We start from the raw sequence: 26,688 nt of genomic DNA, 5'->3' as shown, positions 1-26,688 counted from the left end.
CAGTGTAGGCTCACATTAGCTCTGGTGTGTATTCAAAAGCAAATACATGAGCAGTCAATATGGAATTCTCCAGTCCTTCTAACTAGAAGCTTTAGTAAAGATACTGACCAGTTAATTAACTTGTTAAGAAAAAAAATAATCTTCTGTTCTACAGGCTACCTTGATCATTCAATATTGTAGAAACCATCTATAACCTTATTTAAGATTCTGCACTGGATAAGCAAAGTGAATAGTCGCCAGCAGTAATCATTCCAGTGGCTTTCCTCATAATGAGTATGTTATCATATTGTAAAACAGCAGAAAAAGAGGCAAGACTCCCTTCTCAAATAAAAGCAAATTATAGTACTAATGTAGAGGAAGTGGAGTAACATAGACCTGCAGGAATAGTTCTTAATAAATATAATACAAAATAAATACAATATGTATGTAAATTTCCTTTAAAAAGTGAACTGCACTGCAAACACTAACAAAATAATTCAAAATATTTTAAAAGTTAAAATACAAATTCCTGTCATTATTCAAAGCTTTCTAGATGTTGCTTATTCAGTTGTTTTTGGTTTTTTTTAAACAAAGCAATGGTATCTTCTAATAAAAACCAGAAAAGTTTGTTTGTTTGTTTGTTTTTAAGCTTTGTTTTCAGTCACTGGACTTTGTTACATTAATGACCATCATCCTGTCAAAACAACATTTATCCACTTCTTCAGACAAATACACCTGTCATTTATATCCAGCTTGGATAAAATCTCCAGTGCTCCTTACCCCAGGGACACATGGCGTTTGACAAACTCTACAGAGTGAGGCACCTTATGATTCATGGCAAGGCACATTTTAAGACTATAAACCATTTTTCTATCTCTTCCCTAGCCTCTCGCCTGATTTTTGTCAATATTTTAAAAAGCAAGCACTAGGAATGGAAAAAGCATGACTGCAGTGACACCTCTGTCAGTTGTATGTGCAGAAGATGCAATATTGCTATTTTGTCTGTACTCATGCATTGAAGGATCCTGAGGGAACTCCCATGTCTTAAATAAGGACATCTGACTGCAGATGCACAGTGATTTGACTGTATTGAAATCTTACAAATTCCTCTGGATCTTACTTATACTAGAGACAAACCCAACACTGAGCATTTGAATCTTCTTTTGATTTCTTGATAAATACTCAACAGGCTTGGAACAGGCACCAGCCCTTAAAAGTTTTATTAGAAACTCTCTCAGTTTATCAATGAACCCACTAACAATTTATTTTTTAATGTAACCAGACAACTTTTAAGTAATTTAGGGTTAAAAAAGGTATGACTGAATTTCATATTTTATGTAAAACAAGCATTTTAATGTTAGACCATGTCAGTAGTCCTGAATGGAAAGACTTAGGATAAGACCAGATTTCTCCCAAAAAAATTTAAGTCACTGTTTAATCTCTCCAGTGACTGTCGATTCAAAGATGAAAAAAGCCCAAACCCTGCCTCATCTGTACTTGCCACTGTTAACATCACTGTTTTTCCTGTGATTTAATTTATTAAGAGCAGAACAACACACACATTTCCTCAACATAATGTGCTGCTACACCAGCAGGCCACAGCTGAAAAGCAAGGGAAACAAATGAAGCAAGAATTTACTTGAACCCATTAAGTCCCTTGTAAAAGTGAGTAATAGACTTATCAGAACTTGACGTTCCTTGCCATTTAAGGCATTCAGTGTTTCCTATTTTAGACCAAGTCTGGTTCAACAGCTCCAAGCACATACTTATTTTCACACACACTTACCTAGGTAACAGCTGGAAAAGAGGGTTAATAAAACTAGCACTCCACTAGCCTCTTTAACAAAGACTCAATTTAGCAGGATCAGCATTTGAACTGCACAAAAACAATCTCAGTGAAGTAAATCTCTCTCTCCAATTTAAAGCTTTAGGAAAGAAAATAAAGTTAATCTGTGTAATAGCAACTAATTTTAGAGAAGGAAGAATGACAATTCATTTTGAGTTTTATGCAAAGTAACCACAAGAGTACTAACATCCTATACATACACCTTGATGGAGTTGATAACATCACACTGCTATTTGGAAAGAAACCCACTGACTTTGAGTCATTAAATTCTCTTGAAGAGAACAAAAATTAAACTAAGAACATTTTCAGAAGATGGAGGATATTCAGACTACACACCTTTTGAAGCCTGTCACCCTTTAACACCACCCAGATGAACAGCTCAAATCAGAGTGAAACCATATAAAAAGAAAGGCATTTCAGGTAAGATATAGACATATATGATGTGTTGGTTTTTTTTTTTAATGAAAGTTCTAGCTTTAAAGTTCCCTCTTCACTGCTCACAATAACTTTGCAAGCTACTAAGAAATGTCTGAGAAAAAAACCCCACATTGCAGTGGAGCTTCCTTTAAGAATCTCAAGAATCCAAGGGTATTACAGGATCTGTGTTGCATTTATCATACAGCTGTTGCTAAAAAGTAACAGAAGTACCAACAGTACATCTGAGCTCTATACAAGACAACAGTTCTAAAATAGGGATAATTAAAGCTCCTACCTATCTCTGTCCTGTTGGGACCAATGCCATTATGAACTCTCAGGTAACTGGAATGACAGGAATCTGAGTCATCAATATCAAAATCACCAAACTTGAGCTGAACTCGCTGCCCAGGCTTCACACGGATTTCCCACTCGCAAACAGTGCTATTGGGAGAGGTCCGGGGATAGTTTATGGAGGCCAGGGTCCCGCTCTCAGGGCCCAGCACGGTGTGTCCACACCCATCACCTAGGAAAGAACAGAAAGAAATCAGCTCCCATGTTCATCTTCAAAGCCTCACATCACACCATACCAAACACTGCCAGAAAACTCCGAGATCACTGTCCTGGGGTGACTTTATGATACTGGTATCCCCAATCGTCTGGTTTATGTTATATATTAAGTTCTGCACCTTTAAGACTGGCTTTGAGAGCAAGAGAGGGGGAAGAAGAAGCGCGCAGTTTGTGTTAAGGAAAAACATCACTCCCACACATCCCGCTCCTGGACTGTTGGTGTCTGCAGCACGGACAGACAGCGGGACAGAGCTTCTCTCTGGCTTTTAGTTAGTTTTAGCTAGCTGAGGCAGAGGAGTTCCCTGGACCTTTGTTTGTTTTTTTCCCAATTTTCTTGGATCTGTGCAAGCCTGCTCTGGACTGAACACCCAGCCAAACCCCGGGAGCTCACGCCTGTGGCCCACCGGGGCCTGGGCCTCGGCACTTTCCAGCGCCGGAGGGACTGATAAGAACCTGAGCGAGCCGAGCTACACCACATGAAAAGGACTTTCCTTCCTAGACTTGCCATCCCATCGAACAGCAAGAGGTTTTATTATTTAATATTACTCAATTTCTGTTAAATAAACAGCTTTTTCCACTTCTCTCTAAGGAATTTTTTCTTTTCCCGGACCAGTTAGTGGGGAGGGTCATTTCCCTGGGGAAATCCCCATTTGGAGTTTTCCTTCCTAATTTGCCCTAAACTAAGACAAATACAGTTTTTTTGGCGCCTGAACAGGGACAAGAGAAAGTGGAAAAACCTGTACTGAGTGTTGGTTGTATTTATTCTGTATTGGGATAAAGCAGTCAGTAGCCATGTTGTTTGGATACATAATGTCTCTTGGGGTGGAGGCCTTCATGTGGACCTGGTCCCTAAAAGTTTTTGAGGTTTTAATACCTGTCTTTGCCCTCTTTCACAGTAGAGGGGCACGGATTAGAATGGTTATTGTGCTGGGCTCGGTGATAATGATTTATAGGAAGTTTATAGAACTACTGAAGTTTCTGTCAGGTATGTTTGGTTTATGGTTTCTTCGCCCGACCCTGCCTCCCAGTCCCAGTAGCACATTTTGGGAGTTTATTGGTAATTGCACACAGTTTGTTAGAGGAAGACCAGGGGATGAGGCTTTTCAGCCTTTTCTTTCCTTCTTCTCCTTTGAATCTGTTATGTCCCTCTTTGACAATATCCAGTTTCCCCTGAGTGTTAAGGATACCACATTCCTGGTCACTTTCCTGGTAGTTCAGCTGTTGAGCTTCCTCTATATGGTCTGCAACTTCTCTAGAGTGAGGGCTGAGATATCCAGAGGAGCCAACGAGACCCCTGCCCCAGAAGTAGACTCAGGTGTGGGAAATCCTGATTGGTGTAGAGAATGGGAGAGAATTGGCCGAACTCTGAAGGAATTTTCTGATCCCCCAGCCTGGGAATTTTCACGTGAACAAATTCAGAACCCAGATGAAGTAGGGAAATATCTGGAAGAGAATTGCTGTGATGATTCTAAGAAGAAAAATATCATTGCAATAAGCTGGGCCCTAGCGTATGCTTATCGCACGCTGCTAGATACTGTAGGGCAGGCAGATAAATCAGCAGCTACCCCAGTCACTCAGGCTGCAGCCAAGCCAGCAGCCAAACCAGACAGTGAGCCTAAGCCAGTGTCTGTTGCTCCTGCCACGAGAGGCATGAAATTCAAAACCAAAACCGATCGGCCAGTAGATGATGATAATGGTGATGCGGGGGAAGGACCCTCAAGACCAGCAACTGATCAAAAATCAGAAGGCACTGGTGAACCTTTCTCCCTGAAGGACCTTCGTGGCCTGAGAAAAGATTACACTCAATGAGCTGATGAATCTATAATTAGTTGGTTAGTCCGTCTGTGGGATGCTGCAGGTGAGGCTACAGTTCTGGATGGCACTGAAGCGAGGCATCTGGAGTCCCTGTCACACGATCCGGTTATTGACCAGGAGATGATGAGGGGGGCTGACCCTTTTAGTCTCTGGGAACGGGTCCTAAGAAGCGTGGCACAAAGATATCTGTGTGCAGACGATCTCTATATACAGCAAACTCGTTGGAAAACCATAGAACAAGGCATTCAGCATTTGAGAGAAATGGCAATAGTAGAGATTGTCTTTGTGGGTGACTTAAGTACTAGAAATCCAGACTTGGTGCCATGTACATCTGTGATGTGGCAAAAACTTGTTCGACTTGGGCCACAAGAATACGCTTCTGCTTTAGCAACAATGAAGCGGGATGACCGGGAGGAGACTGTGCTGGATATGGCGAAGAAGCTTCGAGCATATGCAGATACCGTGCATGGCCCCATGCAGGCAACAATTGCAACTGTGAGAACAGATATGCAAAACTTCCAAAACAAAATAGAGGAGAATCTCAAGAAACTCAGGGAGGACCTTCTTCCAGTCTCGGCAGTACAGACCAGGAGCCCTGGTACTCAACGCAGAAGTTCCCCAGATAGAGAGAAAAAGCTACGAGCTGAGCTGTGGTTTTTCCTACGTGACTGTGGAGAAAACATGAAAAGATGGGATGGAAAATCTACTGTTGCTCTGGCAAAACGGATGCTTGAATTGGAAGACAGCAAGACTCAGGGGGGATACTCTACCAAAAAGAAAGCCGCTCCAGTAGCCTGTAGTCAAACTGACAAGTATGATGATGACATGTCTGACTCCCTTGAAGGAACCTCCAAGACATATACCCAAGAAAAGAAGGATAACCAGGCTTAGAGGGGCCCTGCCTCTAGCCAGGTAGAGGCTAGGGAAAACCGTGTCTTTTGGACTGTGTGGATTCGTTGGCCTGGCACATCAGAACCACGAAAATATGAGGCCTTGGTTGACACTGGTGCACAGTGCACCCTAATCCCATCAAGATATGTAGGGGCAGAATCTGTTTCTATTGCTGGTGTGACAGGGGGATCACAGGACTTTACTTTAGTGGAAGCTGATGTGAGCCTGACTGGGAATGAGTGGAAGAAACACCCCATTGTGACTGGCCCAGAGGCCCCATGCATTTTGGGCATAGACTACCTCCGAAGTGGGTATTTTAAGGACCCAAAGGGGCTTAGGTGGGCATTTGGGATAGCAGCTGTAGAGACAGAGGGCATCAAGCAATTGAACACTTTGCCTGGACTGTCAGAGAACCCATCTGCAGTAGGACTCCTAAAAGTGGAAGAACAGCGAGTACCAATTGCCACCTCAACGGTGCACCGCCGACAATATAGAACAACTCGAGATGCTGTGATTCCCGTCCACAAGATGATCCGAGAGCTGGAGAGCCAAGGGGTGGTCAGCAAAACCCACTCACCCTTCAACAGCCCCATCTGGCCTGTGCGTAAATCTGAAGGAGAATGGAGATTGACTGTGGACTATCGTGCATTGAATGAAGTGACTCCACCTCTGAGCGCTGCCATGCCAGACATGCTGGAGCTCCAGTACGAGCTGGAGTCCAAGGCAGCGAAGTGGTACGCCACTATTGACATTGCCAATGCATTTTTCTCCATTCCTCTGGCAGCAGAATGCAGGCCTCAGTTTGCCTTCACGTGGAGGGGAGTGCAGTACACCTGGAACCGACTGCCCCAGGGGTGGAAGCACAGCCCCACCATCTGCCATGGACTGATCCAGGCTGCCCTGGAAAAGGGTGAGGCTCCAGAACATCTGCAGTACATTGATGACATCATTGTTTGGGGAAAGACGGCTGAAGAGGTCTTTGAGAAAGGAGAGAAAATCATCCAGGTTCTCCTGAAAGCCGGTTTTGCCATCAAGAAGAGCAAAGTTAAGGGACCAGCTCGTGAAATTCAGTTCCTGGGGGTAAAGTGGCAAGATGGACGGCGTCAGATTCCTACTGATGTCATCAACAAGATCACAGCAATGTCTCCACCAGCCAACAAGAAGGAAACGCAAGCTTTCCTAGGTGCCATAGGTTTTTGGAGGACGCACATTCCTGAGTACAGCCAGATTGTGAGCCCTCTTTACCTGGTCACCCGCAAAAAGAACACTTTCCAGTGGGGCCCTGAACAACAACAAGCCTTTGCTCAGATCAAACAGGAGATCGCCCATGCAGTAGCCCTTGGCCCAGTCAGAACAGGACCAGACGTGAAGAACGTGCTCTACTCTGCAGCCGGGAGCCACGGTCTGTCCTGGAGCCTTTGGCAGAAAGTGCCTGGGGAGACTCGAGGCCGACCACTGGGATTCTGGAGCCGAAGCTACAGAGGGTCCGAAGCCAACTACAGAGAAGGAAATCCCACAGAGAAGGAAATCTTAGCTGCCTATGAAGGAGTTCAAGCCGCCTCAGAAGTGACTGGCACAGAAGCACAACTCCTCCTGGCACCCCGACTACCAGTGCTGGGGTGGATGTTCAAAGCAAAGGTTCCCTCTACCCACCACGCCACCGACGCTACATGGAGCAAGTGGATCGCCCTCATCACGCAGCACGCCCGTATAGGAAACCCAAATCGCCCTGGGATTTTGGAGATAATTACAAACTGGCCGGAAGGTGAAAACTTTGGTCTCATTGATGAAGAGGAGCAGGAACAAGTGACACGAGCTGAAGAAGCTCCACCGTACAACCAACTGCCAGCAGAAGAAACACGCTATGCTCTGTTCACTGATGGTTCCTGTCACATCGTAGGGATGAACCGGAAGTGGAAAGCAGCCGTATGGAGCCCCACACGACAGGTCGCAGAGGCCACTGAAGGAGAAGGTGGATCAAGCCAACTTGCTGAACTCAAAGCTGTTCAACTGGCCCTGGACATTGCTGAAAGAGAGAAGTGGCCAAAGCTCTACCTCTACACTGATTCATGGATGGTAGCCAATGCTCTGTGGGGATGGCTGGAAAGGTGGAAAAGGGCCGACTGGCAACGCAGAGGAAAGCCAGTCTGGGCTGCTGATGAGTGGAAGGACATCGCCACCAGAGTAGAGAAACTGTCTGTGAGGGTCCGTCATGTAGATGCCCATGTCCCCAAGAGTAGGGCTAATGAAGAGCACCGAAACAATGAGCAGGTGGATGAGGCTGCAAAGATAGAGGTGTCAAAGATAGACTTAGATTGGCAACACAAGGGAGAGTTGTTCCTAGCTCGATGGGCCCATAATGCCTCAGGCCATCAGGGTAGAGATGCCACCTATAAGTGGGCACGAGACCGAGGGGTGGATCTAACCATGGACAGTATTTCCCAGGTTATCCATGACTGTGAGACGTGTGCCACGATCAAGCAGGCCAAGAGGTTGAAGCCGCTATGGTACAGTGGGTGGTGGTCCAAATATAGATATGGGGAAGCCTGGCAGATTGACTACATCACACTGCCCCAAACCCGCCAAGGCAAGCACTACGTGCTCACAATGGTAGAAGCCACCACTGGATGGTTGGAAACCTACCCTGTGCCTCATGCCACTGCCCGGAACACCATCCTGGGATTGAAAAGCAGGTCCTTTGGAGGCATGGCACCCCTGAGAGGATTGAGTCAGACAATGGGACTCATTTCAAGAATAACCTTATAAACAGCTGGGCTAGGGAACATGGCATTGAGTGGGTGTACCATATCCCCTACCATGCACCTGCTGCGGGAAAAGTGGAGAGGTACAATGGACTGTTAAAGACTACCTTGAAAGCGTTGGGTGGGGGATCTTTCAAAAATTGGGAGCAGCATCTAGCAAAGGCCACCTGGATAGTTAATACCCGAGGTTCCACCAATCGAGCAGGCCCAGCCCAATCCGAGCCCCTGCATAAAGTAGACGGAGACAAAGTCCCAGCAGTACATCTCAGAGGTTTGTTAGGAAAGACAGTTTGGAACAATTCTACTTCAAGTACAGACAAACCCATTCGTGGAGTTGTTTTTGCTCAAGGACCGGGTTGCACATGGTGGATAATGCAGAAAGATGGAACAACACAATGTGTACCTCAGGGAGATCTGATGGTTAGGTGAAAATCATGAATAAATGCCCTTGTCTGTATATAATGTATGTGTTGTAGGGTTAAAATATATATATATTAATTTCGATAATAAGTTGACGATATGGGGATAAGGGGTGGAATGTCCTGGGGTGACTTTATGATACTGGTATCCCCAATCGTCTGGTTTATGTTATATATTAAGTTCTGCACCTTTAAGACTGGCTTTGAGAGCAAGAGAGGGGGAAGAAGAAGCGCGCAGTTTGTGTTAAGGAAAAACATCACTCCCACACATCCCGCTCCTGGACTGTTGGTGTCTGCAGCACGGACAGACAGCGGGACAGAGCTTCTCTCTGGCTTTTAGTTAGTTTTAGCTAGCTGAGGCAGAGGAGTTCCCTGGACCTTTGTTTGTTTTTTTCCCAATTTTCTTGGATCTGTGCAAGCCTGCTCTGGACTGAACACCCAGCCAAACCCCGGGAGCTCACGCCTGTGGCCCACCGGGGCCTGGGCCTCGGCACTTTCCAGCGCCGGAGGGACTGATAAGAACCTGAGCGAGCCAAGCTACACCACATGAAAAGGACTTTTCTTTCTAGACTTGCCATCCCATCGAACAGCAAGAGGTTTTATTATTTAATATTACTCAATTTCTGTTAAATAAACAGCTTTTTCCACTTCTCTCTAAGGAATTTTTTCTTTTCCCGGACCAGATAGTGGGGAGGGGCATTTCCCTGGGGAAATCCCCATTTGGAGTTTTCCTTCCTAATTTGCCCTAAACTAAAGACACATGCAAATGACACAGCAGTGGTGACAAAATACCATTCAACTACCATTGCCTTTTGCTTAGATTATCATCGCAGACCAGGGAGCTGCTACAAGCTCCTCAGTGAGATGGAAACTGATCCAAAATGACTTAAAAACCAGTATGGACAGTACAGGAAATGTCCCTGCTATTTCGTATTTCCTCAATACCTCAGTACAGAAGGAAACAAGTGCTGAAAAGGACAGAGAAACCTGACAATAAAACAAGAGCACACTGGTTTTACTGAGTTACCGTACTCACAACACACTGAAAAAGAAGTAGAAAGCCAGTGGACAGCAAATAAAATACAGCATATTAAAGACACTTCTGACCATTACCAAACTGCTAATATGTCATTTTCTACTTTACCACTATTTTAATGCCGCAATTAACTCTTATTTTGAGAATATGCTCAATTTTTTGGAATTTGCTGTGACTCCAACCTGGAGCCTTCCACCTAACACTTGAGTATGAATTTCATACAGCAATAACAGTATTAAAATTTATTTGTTTAACAAATGGAAAACAATAGCACAAATTGTTTATTGTCTATATCAAATTATAAAGCGCAAACTCATAAATTCAATTACTCAACAGCCAGACATGCATTTCCCCCAGCATGTAGCACAAAAAGTGCAAGAATTTCTGTGCTGGCTCAGAAATGTGAATGTTCTTAGAGTAACATTCACAATGATTGATCACCATGATTCCTACTGCCAGAAATTTGTTTTGACAGCTAAGAGTGTTAGACTACACAATAGTATATGTAGTTCTTCTACTAAATATGAAAAAGTAAGCTGAAATTTAGGTACAAAAACTGTACACATACTTAAGAATTTAAACTAAATTTCAAAATTCTTAGATGTACTACATATAAGACTGAGTGAAAAATTAAGTCAAATGCACTGAAGTGATGTGGAAAAAAACCCCTGTGGTTAAGTTAACTAGGTCCGATTGCAAACACACCTCATTTCTGCTAAGAAAAACTATTCTCCTTATAATCTGAGCACATTGAAACATCTGCATGTTATAAAAGCTAAAGTACTAGTAGTACACACAGAATCTTAAATGGATGCAGATACAAACTGCAGCTGTTTATCTTGCTAGCAGTCTGGAATGAAAATGATACATCCTTGGAAAAGTTAACTGGAATATCTGCTTAGTAAAATCAAAATTTGTATTTGTGAAGCTGTTCTTCAGCCATGTTTTCATTAATGCAATTTGGTTTAAAACACTTTATTTTATCCCATGACAAACATTATTTCCATTTGGATGACAGCTGATAAATTACTCTTCTAAGTTAAGAGTTCTTCTAACACGAGGCACCATTGTTCAACACTAAAAAGAGGTAACTTAAACTGCATGTTTAATATATCATTACAAACCTGGTTTCTTTCAAAAGGCATATTATAAACCTAAGAAAAGTGAAAACTTTATTATGCAGAACCTGCATGGCCCTGGTTTATTAGCTACTAAGCATTCAAATGTCAGATTTCTGATTAGTCTTGATATGTTAACACTTAAAAATAAAGGGTTCCTTTTCTACTGAAATGGCTTTTCACAAGCAAATACTCACACACCTTAAAAAATGCATGGAATTTATTACATTAACAACAACAAAAACAACAAATATATTCATGGTGATACATGGGGTTAGCATTTCAAAACTCTTGATATTGCAGATATGAAAAGAATTATCAACACAAGCAGCAGTCAGTTTTAGGCTATGTCCTAAACAAAAGCAATGAGCCATCAACCAATTCTGTGCTCTTCCTGTCCCATGATGGGGTAAGCAACTACTTATTCATTTACAGATTTTAAATACTCTGCACATACACTGACACAGTGGCCTTTTTATGAAATCATAGTAGCATTCATCTGTATGGGCAGATACGTTGCTCTGAGTGCATTTTAAGGAAAATAAAAATCCTTGCATGAATTATGATGATCAGAAGTTAATTATTTCTCATTATTTCTCAATAGGCCTGTTAGTGCAATGCAGTCACCACACAAATACTATTTCTTAAAACCAGGAATACCAATAATACACATGATTCTGCATCTTTGACTCTTCCCTACCTTTCTGCACCTTAAGGCTGTGCTGCTGGAAAGACAAAAGAAAGCCTGGGTCTCCTCTTGGACCTAAAATGTATTTAAATGGTAAATTTCTCCAGCTAAAAGTAGAAAAGATCATGCATAACATTCATTTAAACACCTCTCCACTAGCTTGCTGTTCAGCTGTCTCAAACATGAAACACTACCTGTGCTGTGCACGATAAAGAGGGCACAGATTTCTGATGAGAAAAGCAAAAAGAACTCCAAAACAACACATTTAGGAGAGAAAATGCAAATAAAACATTTCAAGTTTTAAAAAGACATTGTGACTTTTCTTTTAAAGACACATCACTAAAAAATTACATTTTCCCTTGTAGTTTGGAACAATGTCTTGTTTCCCATGGCTAGAGAGAAAAACTTTCTAATTTGCTTAGCACAATTTCATCGAAATGTCAATCTCAAACCTCCCTTTTGTTGTAGGCCTTCTTAAAAACATGACAAGAAAAATACTACTCTATTCATAATAGAGAACTTGCTGTCAAATCATACTAGAAAGGTAGGGAAAGGAAAAACGGTTGCGCTGAACTGCACATTTTACATCTGGCATCTTACTATTAAGTCAATTTTTAAAAGTAGCTCATTCTGAATGGACATTTTAGATCTTTTTATTGTATTTCACTTAGGTTAGTGATAACAGAAATGCCAGACACTTTATGCCTGAAGAATTTGAAGATTACCATGGCATATACAGTCTGCCAAGGGCAGCAGCATCACTCATGAGCTATTTGGAAAATTTTAAAAATCCCAATTCCAGTGAAACTCGCAGAACAATGAACCCACACCTTCTTGTACTGGTACTACAAAAGGGCAATTACTGAGCCTCTCCACACAATGTGGTGCTTCATCATTTCTGCCATACTTTATTTAAACACTACTGATGAACTCCAGAGACACAAACACACACTCAGCATCAGGGGAGCAATCTGCAATACTCAGCAATTTCTCCAAGAAAAAGTACAATTCTTTGCACTCCAGCAGCATATAGGACAGTATTCACTTCATCCACTTGCAAGTCATTAAGTGCCACAGAATGTTTTGTTTCTGTTAATCTGTGAGAGTGGAATACCTGAGAACACACAGAAGAGAGACATCAATTCCCTAATCAATTTTTCCTGGATGGGCTGACAACCTCTGTTGTCAGTACACAGCTGAACAAGTCTCCTGCTTTCTTTCAGACTTCTCTGCCACACCACAGAGCTCCTGCACTTGCAGTATAGATAAAGCCCTTTGCAGAAGCACCAGATCACTTGTGTGCACACATCACACCTGACACTTGGAGATGCTGCAGATGTGCATCCAATTTCACATGTCCTGGGGACCAAGTTCACAGCAAAGAGGAAAAGCTCAGCTCTTCACTAAAAGTTGTGTTAGAAACATGGGCATCTCTTCAGCAGCTGGCAGAGGAAGACAGACTGCTGGCATCAGGAGCAAGATCCAACTCTTCTGCGGGCACCTCTGAGTGCAGCCTGGATGAACCCTCCTGAGAGAGTTGTATGACCCCCCCAGACATGGTACATTGACATCTGATGCAAGCATGCAGATGAGTGAAAACAATTTCTTCAAGCCAAGTTCTTTACATCAACAAAATACAGGACTTTGACCAACACAAACATACCAAATCCACAGGATTCTGATATTTGAAGAAAATGTGGAATTTAATAAAATAAAAGACCACTGAACATGCAGAAGTGGGTGCGAAGTTATAATTACTCACAAAAAAAAAAATAAATTACCTATACTTTGTAGTTGTGGAAGTCAATTAATCAGAACTTTTCTCCCCTAAGAACAGTTGCTGTTGGTGACTGCTAAACCTGTTCTCACAACCAAAACATGTTTAAAATAATTGTTTAGACCACTGAATACTTTGCCATTCCTTACTTGGAGAAGAGTGAATGATAAAGACATTAGACAGCTCAATATTATAATCTATAAAGCGTAACTGATGCATATCAAAACACTGATCTCAATTTTAACACATGGCACTGCCTTTTGAACAGACTCAATTTAACCTGTGGGTTTCCTGAGAAGATTTTACATATATTAGCTATTAATTTCTGTATGTTTGTGACTAAATATTGGATGTAATTAAACTTTTTTAACTAAGCAAAGGTAGAACCAAATCTATAACAGTCATGTAAAAAAAGCTGGTTTAAAACATTCATTTTAATTTCAAATACACAACTCTTTCAGATTCAATGCATTGTTATAATATCTCCTCTTCTGTTCAGCTCCTGTGCTCTGCATTTCCCTACTTTTTACCAGCATACCAGTAAAAGACACTTCATCTGCTTTTCTCAGTGTGGGCAAGAAAGTTTACAAAAAGAACAAAAGAGTTCCATGAATATGAAACACTGAGGAATTAAATCACAGAGACATCAAATTCTAAGCAGCTTTTTCAAGTATTTTCAAATGTCCTTATTTGTGTCCTCCAAATTCATTGCTGTTTCCACCAAATTCCATAGAGTCCATAGAAGGAATCTGTTCCTCCGTCAGAATTAATTTTCTTAACAAGCCAACAAGCACACAGTCCACTTTGATCTAAATGCCATTTATTTGCCTCAGTAATATACTGGTTTGGGTATTTCATCCCACTACAGATGTTTCACAACATAAAATACCCCACACTGCCATAAGCAAGGCCACAGCTCAATAAACACTTGAAGGCACTTTAAATTAGCACAGCCACAGACAAAAGCAAGCCTTGTCTGCCTCTCACTTTTGGCCACATGTTCTCACACCCTTCCTGGTACTAGAGGCAAACATTTATGCAGCCACATGGCCAACCAGAGCAGGGACTTGGCATAAAAACAGCTGTTAGTTTTAACCTAGAGCAACCCCCTAATTTATTTGAGTATGCATATGCAGCAGCACCTTCCTTGACAGAGGGATAAGAGAGCAGGGGAACACCAGCAACTGCTTCTTTCACCAGCACTGCCAACCCGTGTTTGCATTTTAAACAATCCTGAATGCCAACCAGAGAAGCAGAAACCATCCCAACCCTGCACAAGAGTGCTGCACTGGCTGGAGGAACCAAGCCGGCTGCAGAGTGCCCCAACCCACTGTAACCACACGCTGCTGGGTTTCATCAACCCAGCTTTCCGTGCCAGCGGCAGGGCAAGGAGTGGAGGGCAGGTGGGATTACGGCTGCCTCAGCCTGGATTGATTCACCTTCTCTGGAGCACCCTTAGACAGCTAATGAAATTATGGGATGAGGTTTAACAAAAACAGAAACACGACAAAAACACAGTAAGCATTTTGCTTTTCAAAACGCTGGCAGCTCAGTGGGGGGACTGGAGAGGGTGAGAGCAGACAGAAGCTGGTTCTTGTTCTTACAGCAAAAATACAAAATTTAATATGCCATTACAACAAAATTTTACTGCTTTCATTTACAACACAGGCCACCTGCTGGGCTAGTGATAATTAGCACTTTATTATTTTAATCTGTACATACAGCTTTACAATCATTCTCTCTGGAACTCCAGTCTTAACTTTCAGCCACTGAATTTTACACAAAAGAGTAACACTTAGGAATCCTAAATTTAGCATCCAAAATATGACATTTTAAAATACACTTTCCAAAATTATTAAGTTGTCAGAGCAGTTAAGACATGTGCTTCCTCTGCTGTCATGTACTAACTGAACTGACTACTCCTACAGAACAGGAGAGACATCAGCTGTGTAAGACTGTGCTGCAGAGCTTTTACTTACTGATGCCAAGGAAATGATGTGAGTAAGTCCCCAGGAACAGCTATGACTTGCTTGAATAGTATGCTGGCAAAAAAAGCCTACAAGGACAAGGCTAGGCATGGTGACAAGTGATTTTCATGAGAAGCCTGTGAGAGGACTGTGTGCTCAATGGTACAGAGTGCAGAAGCCCCTCTGATGTGCTGCCCAGGCTGACTCACAGTGACAGCTCATACTCCATGTCTTTGGCTGGCACATGCAGCTTGCCCACTTCCAAGCCAGAGCATTTACTTTGCAATCTGCATCAACATTTACTTAAAAATAAACACTGTTGTGCTTCAGTGCTTTAAGTGCTACACAGCAGAAACAGAGATGATGAATAAATGAAAAATAACACACAGATGGTCATGCAAAACGCTATGAGAATAAGCAATTGTCATGGTCAGAATGGGCTTTAAACCTCCTGGAAGTTCTACAAACTCTTCACCACACTAGGACCATGTGAAATTTCACAAGCCTCACATATGTCAACTAAGAGGCAAAAAGTTCTCCAATCATACCAATAATTCACACACTAAATTAATGCTACACTCAACACTTTCCCCCTTTCTTTTCTGGTTCATGGATGAGACTGCACAGCCTAAATGCAGATCCATGGTGCCTCTCAAGAGCAGCTGCCCTTTCCCTGCCCGAACCACTGCCAGTGCTCCCTGTATCCTTGTTGGGCTGCAAACCAATTCTGAGTCCAGTTTCCCATCCCAGCTGCCTTTTGCTGGGCGAGGGATGGGTATGGCCCACCAGCCACTGGAGCCTGAACAATGCAGAGGATGCAAGGTAGGGACAGGGAGGAGACAGCAGCAGCCACAGGTAAGAATAGTTTTTGGTACCACAGAATTGACAGAAGCTGGCAGGGAGGAAGCTCCTGGTTTGACTACTTGAGAAAAAAAAAAAAAAAAAAAAGAAAAAGTATGGATGCTTTCAAAAAGAAAACCTCAAAACACAGTTGTCACTGAAAACGTCAGAACACAGTTGTCATTATTTTCACTCCACAGCTGCACCAAGAACCATGACTTTAAATATATGTCTAAGTCTCTTTAAAGGTTGTTGTGCAACTGATGAAACAGTCCCACTTCACATCTATGCACCAGCAGTTCCTTCTCCCAGTGTAGGTGGCATATGGCATCATCTTGATTTCTAACATTCATTTTCTAATATAATTTCAAAATTACAACGGGGTTTGTTTGGAGTTTCTCCACATTGAATGACTTGGCTTCATTCTAGCACCATAAAATTTAATATACAATCTGTTCTAAAAGACACTTCATTCCTAATTTTGCCCTGTAGATACTCCCTTAAAAGAAAGATGTTGTCACACTTTTGACCCTCTATAAATACAACCAATAAAGTAAGCATTATGTATTACTGAAAAACAAGATGATGAACTAGGAAGATGACAGTAAATGTTTGAGTCATTATTTTTTAAGTGACAAATTTATCATAAAAAGTATAGCGAGAGCATGTAAGAAGTCAGTGTGTGAAGCTTCAGTAAAAGCTATCTCTGAACTTTAAGCCTACCCATCAACTTTGCTGTACCTTCTTCATAGCAAGAAGGAAATGATGCTTTGGTAGGAGGACTGGAGAACTTGAAAACAGCTCTAAAAATGAAGATATAAAGTAATGCAAATGCTTTATTTGAAATTTTCAAATATACTTAGGAAAAAGACAAAAACTGATCATCACTAGACTTGGTACACAAGTGTTCAAAAGCTTTCAATTTAATGCATTCCTCTTTCCATCCTTGTGATAATGAGATGCACTCTGACACCTGTACATAATTGCATAAAAATAGAACTGAACGTATAATGTGGTTTAGGGCTCCTTGGTTTATCACAAAACTCACAGATTTGCAAAACAAAAAATGAAGTACCAGTGGCTTCTTTTTCTACCACAAAGAACAAGGCAAGATGTTTTTCTCCGTATCTTAACCATTCTGGAGCAAAGTTAAAATAACCAGATATGGGCTTTAACGGGATGCAGTCCTGCTGAAGATGCAGCAGCTGCCAGCTTTGAAACCCTCTGTGGTCCTACAGGCAATCATACATGCACAACATACTCAGCATTCGAGCTATAGCTCTGTGATACACTACACCTTCACAGGAAAAAGCTCTGAACTCTGAGGAGTAACCATAGCAACAAAACTGCACCACTGTAATTCATCTTCCCACTCAAGATACCGAGGCTCTTTCACCTGCCTCATTCCTGTGAGGTTTCTCCCCAGAAAAAACCCCATGTTTACATGCAAGTAGCTATACAAGTGGCTTGTCTTGCCAAGTCTAATTAAAACACTTTACACATCCTATTTTTGCATTTTGAATTTTATAGTGGCCTGAAGGAGAACTGTGGCACAACTGCTAAAATAGTTCAGTGTTATCTTTCGACATCGAAAGCTGCAACTGGGCACTGCCAAGAATTTACAATTAAGAGACCTGAAAAGATTTCCTCTTCAGAGTTAAGCAACATTTGAGGTCTTATGATGGCCCAATTTAAGTTTAAGAAAATCACAAACAGATCACTGAGTAGGTGGAGAAAATGGTACTTAGGGATGAAAAATAATTATCCTTTTGCAAACCTGGAATAATTTTACAGAACATTTATATACAAACCTTGAGTAAGCGCCAGGTCAGGATAAACAATATTAGTGTGATGACTGACACTCTGGGAAGCGTTTACACCATCGTCCTGTTTAGAAACTACGACAGAAGAATTATCTGCTCACAACCATTTTCAGAAGCATGTCAAGCTTTTCAAGTTCCCTTTTCCACCATTAATAGTATTCACAAGGATGTATCAAATTATTACCTCTGACAGCACTTAAAGTAAAGAAACAAGAAAATTGGAGGGGTTGATTTTAAGAAGTGGTTTTATCAGAAAAACCATTTTGGGGAAAACAATTTTAAAAGAGAATTCATGTGACCTCATGCACAATCCATCAAATTCCAACAAGACTGACAATCCAAAGATGAGTAGCTGGCAAGGAATTGTCATTCTGATGGATAATATTCCAATCCTAGATAATAAAACCTCTTCCTTGAGCTAGAAGTATATTTGGAAAACTTAAAAATCTGGACGGAAGATTTAGAGGGCAGATTAGCTAGTGAAGATGTAAAATGGGAAGTATTTAGTAAAACATATTGATGATCTGATCATTGATTTTATTTCCACTTTTCAGTTCATAAATGATGCATGATCTATGGAATATGGTTAATAAGGCAGTCTCCTGTGATTAGCTGAATTGAGTTGTCACTTCACGAAGAATGTTAAAATGTTATACACTAATTTAAAACTTTTATGGAACAATGAAAAATGTTAACATAATCAAAGATACCCACAAAGAGCAACAAAAAAATCTTTAAACAGCTGCTTGTTTTTTTCTTTACTACTGCAATTAACAAAGCCACTGTAATACAGTTTTGCCAATGAAAAACAAGGTCTGGCATAAAGAAAATGCCACACCAATATTTTCTAAAAAATTAAAAATAAGAAGAAATATTGAAAAACTATAAAAATAAAAAACCACTAGTCCCTCTCTCACAAAAAGAAAAAAGCACATTTGAACCTTTCTGATCCTAATTTATAAGTCATTTTACACAATGATGGTTTTATAGTGTACTGAACAGCAGAAAGGCCCTTTAAAGTATGATTTCTTGTACACCTTGACTTCTTAGAGTTGGCTAGTCACTACTCTAACAAAGGGGAATTCAGAAGTTGCATTAAATTTCTTTCCAGAAAGTTTTCAGACTTGAGTAAATGCATCTTGAGAAAGAGACTTTTTAACTATTTCTAAAGCTATCATGCATTAAACAGCTGGAGAAGAAAACAAAAACAATCCCCCCACCCCACCTGTTTCTAAGACATTCTTAAAAGCACACCCACTGGTATTGCCAAGAATGACACAAATGAGTTCACAAACTTGGTTCAGCTTCCACAACAACATTTACTAATGTGATAATCAATGTACGCAACTGTCAAGGCCCCGGTGCGGAACTGGGACTTCCTAATTGTGACACCACCCAAAAACAAGAGGCATGGCATTTCTACTAACAGGACAGAAGTTAGCACTTTCAGTAGGATACTGAGAACAAAGGTTCTTAAGATCAGCAGTCAAATAACAGTAGGAAAATAATGATTACCTGAGTCACAATGCACAACACCTCTTGTACAGAGACCAGTGACCAGGCCAACACATCCTCCTCACCTCAGCAAACATTAAAAACAAGCACCTCTGACATGTACATAGTCAGACCCCATTTACACATATTCTGCTCCCAGGAATCCTTTTTCTTCCAAAGAATGAACTTTTTTAGAAGGAACTGCCAATAGCTGCTAAGAATCCTTGAACTTCTAATGGTTCGTGGACTTGTGTTTCACATTGCTACTGTAAATATATTCTAGTTCTTTCATAGCTTGAGAGGTCAAAAATCCAAGTCTGACTGCAAACTTGCAACAAAATATTTAGAGGTATGAGTTGTCACTTACTGTAAAGATAAACACTTATAGGCTTGATTTTCAGGATGCAACTAAACTCACCAAAATCAAAGACATAACCAATCACTGAGCTTCAGTATCCACCAGCTGTGCTGGTCTAAACTTTACAGACTGCTAACTCACCAAAAATTGCTTTTGTTTTGGTATTTGCAGAGAAAAGAAGAATATAACCCAAACAGAAGTGACAACTGCAAACACAGAGATTTTGAAGAAATGCCAACAGGAAGCATCCAAATGCCATAAGCAGTACCAAGTGACTGTGCTACAATTCCACGATCCTATTGATTGAAATACTGAAATTGCTAAACAAGTACGGACTATCTGCTTTAATGTCATTTTTGAAGAATTCAGCAACCATAAAGAAATGTTATCCTCTTACAACTTTTCACCAAGAGAAACTAAGTGGTCATGCAAGGAAACACCAGAAATTACATGCTTGAAAAGTAAGCACAGGTAAACGCTTCTTATCCATGCAAGGGCTGGTGTTTGAGTTTTTGGCTTTTTTGGTTTTTTTCCAGGCACTAGACAAAAAATGGATCAACCAGAAACCATTTTCAAAATCAGTGTTATTCTGTGGTCCAAATGTCAAGTCACTATTAGATTTATAGCAATAAAATATTTATATATATTTATATAAAAAACCAACATGCACTGTACTGCTTAAATCCAAAATGCAATACATTCTCATGAGAGCTCCAAAGGGTATTTACACAAAAGGGTGATTCCTGCATTCCTTACAGGAATGGACAAGGCTAGCACCACCTCAGCAGGCTCTCAGATGAGCTGGGCTGAACCAAGCCAGTACTGGGAGGCTCCCTCCCAGAAAGGATGCTCTGCAGAACACATGGATGTACTTTTTGCCCACCAGATCATACCCACTTCAAGCAAAGCTCATTACCTGGAGGAGGAAAAATAAAGTTGCTGAGATTCTTGTTTCCAAAAGCAAAGAATATTCACTCTTTTTAGGTCTATACTTCCAATACCAGCTCACTTCCCTTCAGGAACAGCATGCTGCCACAAAATTCTTTATGGCACTGTTCCACCTCTCTAAATCTATCTTCAAGATGCAATGCTGGAAAGTTAAAAAGAGCATCAGAAAACCTGAAAAAGCCTTCCCTAACTTTAAGGCCCGGTTTTGAAAAATTCTGCCATACTTCTCGACACAGGGATGAAAGGGATTTGCCTCAGCACTCCAGCCTAAATGGTTCCAATACCTGAATCCTCAAGCTGCACAACTTGATCTTCAAAACACTCTGCACTCTTAAGTAAAACTGTCCCATTAAAAAAGCAAAACAGTTCATTAGAGCACTCCCCTCCTCCTCATAAAACACTTAATCTGATGTTAATTTGAGGGACAATAAATCTCTCGTGCAAAGATCTGAGGGTCTTTTTAATCAAAATAATTCCTTTTGGGTTTGGCTGTGATTCCCTTCCTTCCAGATGAGCCCAGCCAAGGACAAGGGATACAAAGGGCAATGAGACACCAACCAATCTAATTTAGCAAGAATAGAAACCAGCACTCATGTGCAAGGCAGCACATGGCAATCGCTCATGTGATAGACGGCTGTGTGGCAGTGCTTTGTACTCACATGCCCAGAACTCTCTGCAGCAGGAAAAGACACACCTGCACTGGGCTACCCCAGCAGCTGGAACCCTTGTAAGCCCCTGTTACAGCAGGAAATCATCTCTTCCAGGACCCTGAGGGAGAAGCTGCAGTCTCTCCCCATCTTGCTCAGCTGCTGGATACGTAGCTAGAGCCATCTTCTCTTTGCCCGATTCCTTCTCCCCAAACTATGGCTGATGGATCAGCACCTGCCCAATTCTGGACTGGCCACAGTCAGAGCCACCTCTGCCCACTGCCCTGCAGGAGGGACAAGCAGGAGTGAGACCAGGAGTGCTGCGGAGAGGAGAGCACAGTGAGGAACGGATGAGAAAGGAACGCAGAAATGATCCACAACTACTGCGGCTGAGTCCCCAGAAAGGGGACCACAGAAAACCATTCATTTCTTGAGGCTCAATGTGCACAGAGACATTAGTTCTTCTACTTCACTTTTCAGACAATGGTAACTCAGTACCAGACATTCAAAACTTCTTTTTTTCTGCTACACCAAAGCAAACATCTTTAAGCTACAGAGGTCAATCACCTTTTTGCACTTTCTTCAACATGGCTTGAACTGATGGGCAGCTATTTGTTAAGAACAAAATGTGGAATCACATTCAAAAACAAGCATCCAGCACTTATTTTTTTAAAAAAAGACTGCAAATAAATCTGCTTTAAGTCACTGGGGAATCAGCTTCTGAATAAAAGGTTCCTTGTAACTTTAGGCACATTTCCCCAGTTTTACATGCACATTGGTATCCACTAGGAATCCCAACAGATGGCTACCAAACTAATTTGTGTGGTAACAAAGTTCTTGCTCTACATACCCTACAAGCTTCATACCTTCAGAATTACTGACACATTATTCAACTTCTACTTTGATGAAAGCTAAGCAACCATTCCTCCTGTAGCAGTGTTTTTCTAAATTTAAAATAAAAGAGGTTAAACTTAGCTAATGAACAGACCATACCAAATTTATGTCAATACCTAAACATCTGCTAAGAGCACTGTTTCTCAAAATGCAATCCACAAAGAGCAGGAAGCTTAGCTGCTGGCTTGCTTTCATTCACACCTGCCTAATTACATAAAAAACAAACCAAAAAAAATAACTCTAAGTATTTTTTCAAGTATCAATTTCCTTGCAACCAGGAGCTAGATTCACTACACAACTGTTTCAAAAATCACAAAAGCTGACTTGCACAGCCATCAGCTGGACAGTCCCCTAGGCAAAAGACTATGAAATGCAGCACACGGGACTTCTGAAGGTGTTACAGCTAATAAAAAATGTTCATAATTTTTGAAGACAGAAACACACCCAAGTTCAAGTCCTTGACCAAAGAATTTTGAATTACATACACTGAATGATTATTTAATATGATAGAGTGAAATTCCACTTGACTCCTACAAGGTAATACACAGGGCTACTGTGAAAAATATATTCACCACAGCAATACCTGCACTTTTTCATTTCTCAGTTTGCCATCGTCTTGAAGGAGACGAGCACCATTTGTCCCGATACTAAGAACAAGCTTCACATTGACCAAAATATTGTTATTTTAAAATCAGTTCGTAGCAGGAAGGTACTCTACAGAAAAGCATGTGAGAAATGAAAACACTATCTTCTGAAAAAGATTTAAATACCATGTTGTATGTGAGGCTTAGAGCTGCTGAAAAGTAGAAAATGAACAATTGCTTATTAACAGCAGATCAGCCTCTCATAATGAGTAGGCTAGGTTCCTACATAGTAACACTCACTGTACTTTTATAAAAGAGCTTAAAAGCAACTTTAATTCTGGAATTCCCCAAGTCTGGGTTACTTTCATTGTCAATCAAGATATTCTCTTAGAAGCCTGTTCACATATTTAATGCCCTGAGTAATAACTTTATGCAGACCTTCAAGAGCTAGACAACAGCTTCATTTCTATATGGGACTCCTGACTCAAATTAGAATTATGCCAGCATTTAGAGATACAGGATATGGGCTCCCCAACCTTCTCTGGAATAAGATAAATGAAAATATTTTGGCAAGGAAACAGTCCCTCACTAGCAGAACTCTTCTAAGAAGCTCTAGCAGTTTCTCAAATTGAAACATTGTATTCGACAGTACCAGAGTCCCTCACCTTAAAACATGCTCTGCTTTTTGTTAGCAAATAAAATAAAGCTTGTCAATAAAGAGGTTCCCCTCCTGCTCAAAAGTGAGACCTCTGAGCAAACTTTAAGCATTAAATAGAGAAACACTGCAAACTGAAATTCTGGGTAGAAGCTCTTCAGCAGTTTCCCAAAGTACAGAAAGCTAAAGTTTCACACATACCTAAAAGCCTGCTGTCCTCGCAAGCGCCACTTCTTGCTGCATGCTCCCACCTCCTCCAAAGCAGCCGTAACTACTCTGTGAGCCAATTCCACTCAATCAGCTGCAGGTAAATTATGACTCTTCCCTACCCCCACAGTTATTTCGGTTTTCTCCTAGAATAACAAAGTCAGTCTGCCCACCAAAAGGTCAGACAAGTGTCAGGTCAGCACAAGCATGATGCTCCTACAGCATGAACTAACACCTTGCCTGTCTCATCCAGCAACCTTCAAAAGACTAAATGTTAAAACAGCCCAATTTCCTCTCAAAAGCAAATGGGTCTTCTCCAGCTCCGTTATAAATGACAAGAAAACAAACCCAGCTGTGTCAAATGCTTATTAGCATTAGTTTTGTACGTGTATAGGAACATACGTAAATACAATTAGCTGGAAACAAGTGGAAAAGGCAATTCCACACAACTACCTTGCTCTATGGATACATCACTGAACTTCTCCCATTCAATTAATTAATTTTAATTAATTAGTTAAATGCTTAATTTAGATGCAAAAACGGTCGAGTGCATATAGTTCGTATTCCCTTGGTGCATTTAAATGCAGCATTTCTGAAATTCAACCATATTTCCATCTCTGAGATTAAAAGAAAAAGTTATGTAGCAACTTAAAACAGTTTCTGAAGAGACCAGTTTCTGAAACGATTCAAGACCAGTGCAAAAAGCAAGTGGAATTGAAAACCACAAAATTAATCTTCCCAAACCCAGAAGCGAGTTTCAAGATGCTGTCAAAACACTCACCCCCACCACTTTGTCCCGAGCACATGATCAAAGTGACAGTCACAGTGGCATCCTCTGATCTTCTGCCATGAAGTGACCAAACTGTGTCTCGTAATTTTCACAGTGCTAAATCCTGCTCATTAATTCCACCCGAAGAAGAGAAATCTCGTCGATTTCTCTTAACAGGAAAAAAACCCAAAAAAACAACAACGCCTACTACCCTGTCACACTCAGGGACTCTCACCCCTATACACACTTCTGCACACTCTTGGGAGAGTGTAAGTTTATTCTGACAGCAAGCAGAAGCTCCCCTGTATCCCCTTCCTGGCTCACACCTCAGAGCCTGCAGGCGGGGGTCACCCGCGGAGCCAAACCCACAGAGCCCTGCCCTGTGCCCCGAGCTGCCTCCACAGCCCCGGCTCTCTGCCCAGCCCCGCCCGGGTGAAGCCTCCCCGCGGCCAGCTCCCCGTGGGACTGCGGGAACGGGCAGGAAAAAACGTCTCTTGTTTAGCGTTTTTGTTTTTTCCAAAACGGGGCTCTTCTCTCGCCCTTTGCTGGCCACGGAGGGAACAGGTTCGGCGTGCAGGGCCACATGCCGAGGGGCGCCCCCTCCCAGCAGCAGAGCCCCAGAGGGTTGGTTTCCCTCCCCCGGCGGCCGGGCTTGCGGGGCTCGTCCGCCGCCGCTCTCGCACCCACCTTTCTGCGCCTCGGTGCCCCGCAGCTGCAGCAGCAGCAGCAGCAGCAGCAGGAGGCTGGCGCGGAGCAGCGAGCCCGCCCGCCGGGTCCCCGCGGGGATCGGCCGCCTCGGGCTCACCATGCCCCGCGGCGTGGCCGGCGCGCCCGGCGGTCGCAGGGCATCGCGGGCTGCGGGGCGCCCGCCCCGGGCCGCGTCTGAGCCCTGCGCGCCCGCCAGCCCGCCCGTCCCCCGCGGCCGCCCCCCCGCCTCCCGGGGCGCGGCGGGGCCGCCCCGCTTCCTGCCGCCCCCTCGGCCCCGCACGGCCAGCCCCAGGCGCCGCCGAGCCCCGGGCGGCAGCGGCGGCGGCTCCGGCGCGGCCCCGCCGAGCTTGGGGCCCCCCCGCTCCCGCCCCGAGCCGCGCCCTCCCGGGCGGCCTGCGCGGGGCTCACGGCCCCAGACCGAGTCCTCGAGAGCCAGCCCCTGAATTCCCGCTCTGTTCCACCTCCGCCCTCCTCTGCGAGCTGGCTACAGATATTGCACTTTTTTCAGCTTTTTTTCCCCCCTCCCAAAGTGGAGATTAAGGCAAAATTTCTGGGAAAAATGCAAACAAAAGTCCTTGGAAACACGAATATTGCTGTTGTTAATAGAAAGGACAATCCGGTGTCATAGCGCTCCACACACAAATGTGAATTCAGCACTAGATGTGGGAGGGCTTGGCTATGAGGTCCCAAGCTTTAGCCCTTGTCCCCCCGCTTTTGTGTATGCACCGTGTGTGATTGGAGTTTTCACTAAAGGCTGAAGACAGCTGTGGGAAATAAATACTTAAAAATCTTTAAAAAAACCAAAACTCTCAAGTCCTAAAATCATGGGATTTTAACCACTGTTAGGATCAAAGAATCACCTTTCTAATAACCATCATTATGGAAAGGAACGCTTTCTACGTGTTTTTCAATGGTAGATGAAAAGAATGTGATTTTCAGGTGCTGATAAAGCGTCATGTCCATGCTTCCACAGCTGCAGTCACAACCCAGATTCCTCCCAGCAAGGTTTTAGGGTCAAGAGGAAGGGTGGGAGCCACACCTACACAGACATCATTTCACATTTCCCTCAGCTCCATGACTGAAGCACTCAGCACTCCACAGACCCCGCTGTCTCTCACCACAAAGCAGAAGGGAGCTGGGACTCCCCAGCTTCCAGAGATCAGCCTCTCAGCCAGTACAGACCTCATGGTTCATCCTTTCTGCTGTGCAAGACGTGTGTTACACGTCAATCCCTGCTGGCATCCAGATCCAGTGGCTGCACTGTTGAATGTGTCTTTAGGAAGAAATTGTTCTCTTCCCAAACAGCTCTGTGAAACAAATACTGCTTCCTGGCCGGGAGTGTCCAGTGCTGACCCCACCAAAATAGCAGGAAAACTATCTCAGGAGCCAGTCTTTCCCAGTCCAAAGAGTTGCTTGAAGAAGTATTTAGATTATGTTTAGTAATTGTTTTAACATTAGTATTCCTTATTAAGATGCTGA

At 42.5% G+C, this 26,688-nt stretch overlaps 1 protein-coding gene across 1 annotated transcript in view; it reads right to left on the bottom strand.

Moving 5' to 3' along the window:
- DCBLD2 (discoidin, CUB and LCCL domain containing 2) overlaps positions 1-25,309 on the bottom strand; it is a 47,317-nt gene extending 22,008 nt beyond the window's left edge. The window contains exons 1-2 of the mRNA XM_014253387.2: positions 25,189-25,309; positions 2,538-2,765 (exon numbers count right to left, since the gene is read on the bottom strand). Of these exons, the coding sequence (XP_014108862.2) occupies positions 2,538-2,765; positions 25,189-25,309 (349 nt within the window). The remainder of the gene's footprint in view (positions 1-2,537; positions 2,766-25,188) is intronic.
- Positions 25,310-26,688: the final 1,379 nt, after the last annotated feature.

This window comes from Pseudopodoces humilis, chromosome 2 (genome assembly GCF_049639895.1).
Source record: "Pseudopodoces humilis isolate 2021_Gansu_Grassland_sample_001 chromosome 2, ASM4963989v1, whole genome shotgun sequence".
NCBI classification, from domain to species: Eukaryota; Metazoa; Chordata; class Aves; order Passeriformes; family Paridae; genus Pseudopodoces; species Pseudopodoces humilis.
Note: the sequence above shows the minus strand (reverse complement) of the source record. Positions and strands in the feature narration are given on the sequence as shown.